This window comes from Episyrphus balteatus, chromosome 1 (genome assembly GCF_945859705.1).
Source record: "Episyrphus balteatus chromosome 1, idEpiBalt1.1, whole genome shotgun sequence".
In the NCBI taxonomy this organism is placed as follows: domain Eukaryota; kingdom Metazoa; phylum Arthropoda; class Insecta; order Diptera; family Syrphidae; genus Episyrphus; species Episyrphus balteatus.
Genome location: NC_079134.1, coordinates 117,951,624 through 117,954,217, shown reverse-complemented (window position 1 = coordinate 117,954,217; position 2,594 = coordinate 117,951,624). Strand labels below are relative to the sequence as shown.

The 2,594-nt window shown below is 33.9% G+C and overlaps 1 protein-coding gene across 1 annotated transcript; it reads right to left on the bottom strand.

Annotated features, from left to right (window-relative positions):
* Positions 1-475: 475 nt before the first annotated feature.
* On the bottom strand, positions 476-1,755 carry LOC129910361 (uncharacterized). The gene is made up of 4 exons (XM_055987715.1): positions 1,744-1,755; positions 1,478-1,685; positions 1,182-1,433; positions 476-973 (listed from the first exon to the last, which is right to left on the bottom strand). The coding sequence occupies exons 1-4, from the start codon at positions 1,753-1,755 to the stop codon at positions 507-509; spliced, it is 939 nt and encodes a 312-aa protein (XP_055843690.1). The 3' UTR covers positions 476-506.
* Positions 1,756-2,594: the final 839 nt, after the last annotated feature.

Genomic DNA, 2,594 nt, shown 5'->3' with positions numbered 1-2,594 from the left:
ATTTTGGAAATATGTAGCATCATTTTTTGTGCAGCAAACTCAAGAAAATTCGTTAAATTGGTAGCATTTTCTTGAGTTTTCTGCACAAAAAATGATGCTATTTCCAAAATACTTGTCCTATTGAGATGAATTAAGCGCATATTAGTCTGAATTGAGGTCCTTCAAATGTTGTTGAAAGCCAAAATGCGTTTAGATAAGGATAAACTTAATTTGGTATTCAAAAGTATTTCGGCCATGTGTATGCATATTGAAACATGACCGAAATACTTTTGAATACCAAATTAAGTTTATCCTTATCTAAACGCATTTTGGCTTTCAACAACATTTAAAGGACGTCAATTCAGACTAATATGCGTTTAATTCATCTCAATAGGACAAAAGTATTTTGGAAATAGCATAATTTCTTGTGCAGCAAACTCAACTAATTTCGTTAAATTGAAAAATTTCCACAAAAATTTGACCAATGGTTTAAAGAAAAGTCGGAAATACTAATAATTTTCTTTTAATTAAAGGATATTCATTTGACAAAGTTGATTGAATAGTCTCTCTCGTCGATTTCCATGTAAATTAGGCTCCGGGTTTGCGATGTTGTCCTCCGGTGGTTCTTCAGTTGGAGCTGGAGTTGGCTCGTTGATAATAATGTTATCGGCGTTGAGAATGCACAAATTATGCAAAACGCAAGCACTAACAATAATTTTCTTAACAGAATTCAAGTTTCTTTGCTCGGTGAACCTATTTATTCTCCTGAATCTTCCTTTGAGTAGCCCGAAGGCATTTTCAACTACCATTCTTGTAGAAGAATGAATAAAATTGAAATTCTTTTGTTGATCATTTAATTGACCGTAGTCCTTATAAGGTGGGACCATCCAATTCGAAGCCGCGTAGGCAATCACCCAAAAGAAATGTGTTGGATTGAAAAAGACGTGTGAAGTTTGCTTGTACTTGATGATATAATCCCGATCTTCTGAGAACCCTACTGTCATGCAGGGAACCTGGTTCACCCCAGCATACGTCGGTGAACATTTTGTCTGCATTGACAACCGCCTGCAAAACGATAGAAAAATTTTGCTTTCGATCGTAATAGCATTCTTTGTTGATCCTTGGAGCGGCAATTGTAATGTGGGTGCGATCTATAGCACCAATCACACCCGGTATTCTCTTTCTGGATTAAAATCTGGAGCAAGTTTGTTCAACAACATCTCCTTGAGGCCACTTGATATTTTCATGTCCCACTGAAACTAACCAGCTGCTCACACGTCCAACTGCAGCCCATGCTGTTGATTTGGCCATACCAAACAAGTTGCCCAATTGCCTAAATGTAATGGTATTACTTATATACCAAACAAAAAGGTATATTTCCTTCCTGGCTTCAATTTTTGGTTTAACTCCATGATTTGAGGGTGATGGAAAGAAAGCAGATAGAGCATATTTTACTGAAAAAAATTAATTTTTTTTTTTAATAGGAGAGATTACTCACCAATCAATTGCTCCGCGGTTAATCTTCTCAGCCTGAAATGCGATTGAAAATCGGAATCGCTGAAGGCATCAATAGTTTCCATAAAATTGGAAACGTTTACATGTGTTTCTTCATCAGTTGAAGGATCATCAAAAATTATTCTGGTTTCATCCTCTGAAGATGAAGAGCTTTCACTGCTTGACGATGATTCTAGGAACCATAACAAGAACTGTAATAGAAAACTAATATCTTAGAAAAAACATATAGGCAAGTATAAAATTGTTTACCTCGTTGTCCATTTTAGTTTATTTTTAACAAATAATTAGTTTTTTTCTCATGACGGGAACCTTTGATATATTTTTTTTTTTGACATTTAAACACAGTGGTACCAACTTTTAGATAAAAAAATAGTTTTCAGTTTAAAACTAAGCATATCGTTTTATTGATACTGAGCTAAGTACAAGTACTGAGCTAAGGATAGTTTACCAATAAAACACGCCTATAATAGAAAATGTAATCATTAAAGTAATTGATTTTATAAAAGAATAAACACTTTGAATTTTTGAAATAATTTCTTAATTAAAATAGGAATATACTTCGGCGGCTTACTCCTTGCGCCTGCTCATGGACATTGTGTTCCTGCTGGTTTTCTTCTACAGGTTCCCCCTCTTTCCTCTATTTCAAAAGCTAAGTGTAATTCTGGCGAAAAAGTTGTTTGCTTTTCCAATTTAAGGTACTTACTCTTCAGAAGTTGAAAATTTGTCGACCAACATTTCACTTCCTTCCTACTCGGAAGCGAGTGACAAACTCTTTCTCGGAGTAGGTAGGAACAACTTCTTGCAAATAACTTTGAATGCAATTTTTTTACATTTCATCAAAGAAAAGGTAATAACACTCGTCACAGTTTCATTCCAATCATCTAAAAGGGAATCCGTCGAAAAATCACTATCCGAACCACTAACATTTTCACTTAGTATTATCTTTGCAATCACTTGATTTTCCATTTCAATAATTTTAAATAATATTTTTTACAGTAAAAACACAAAAAATGAAAAAAATAAGCGAGCAACGAAAAATTCACACAATTTGTTTTGTTTTTTTATTTATTTTGACAACTGACGTTTAACTAAGTTTTGTA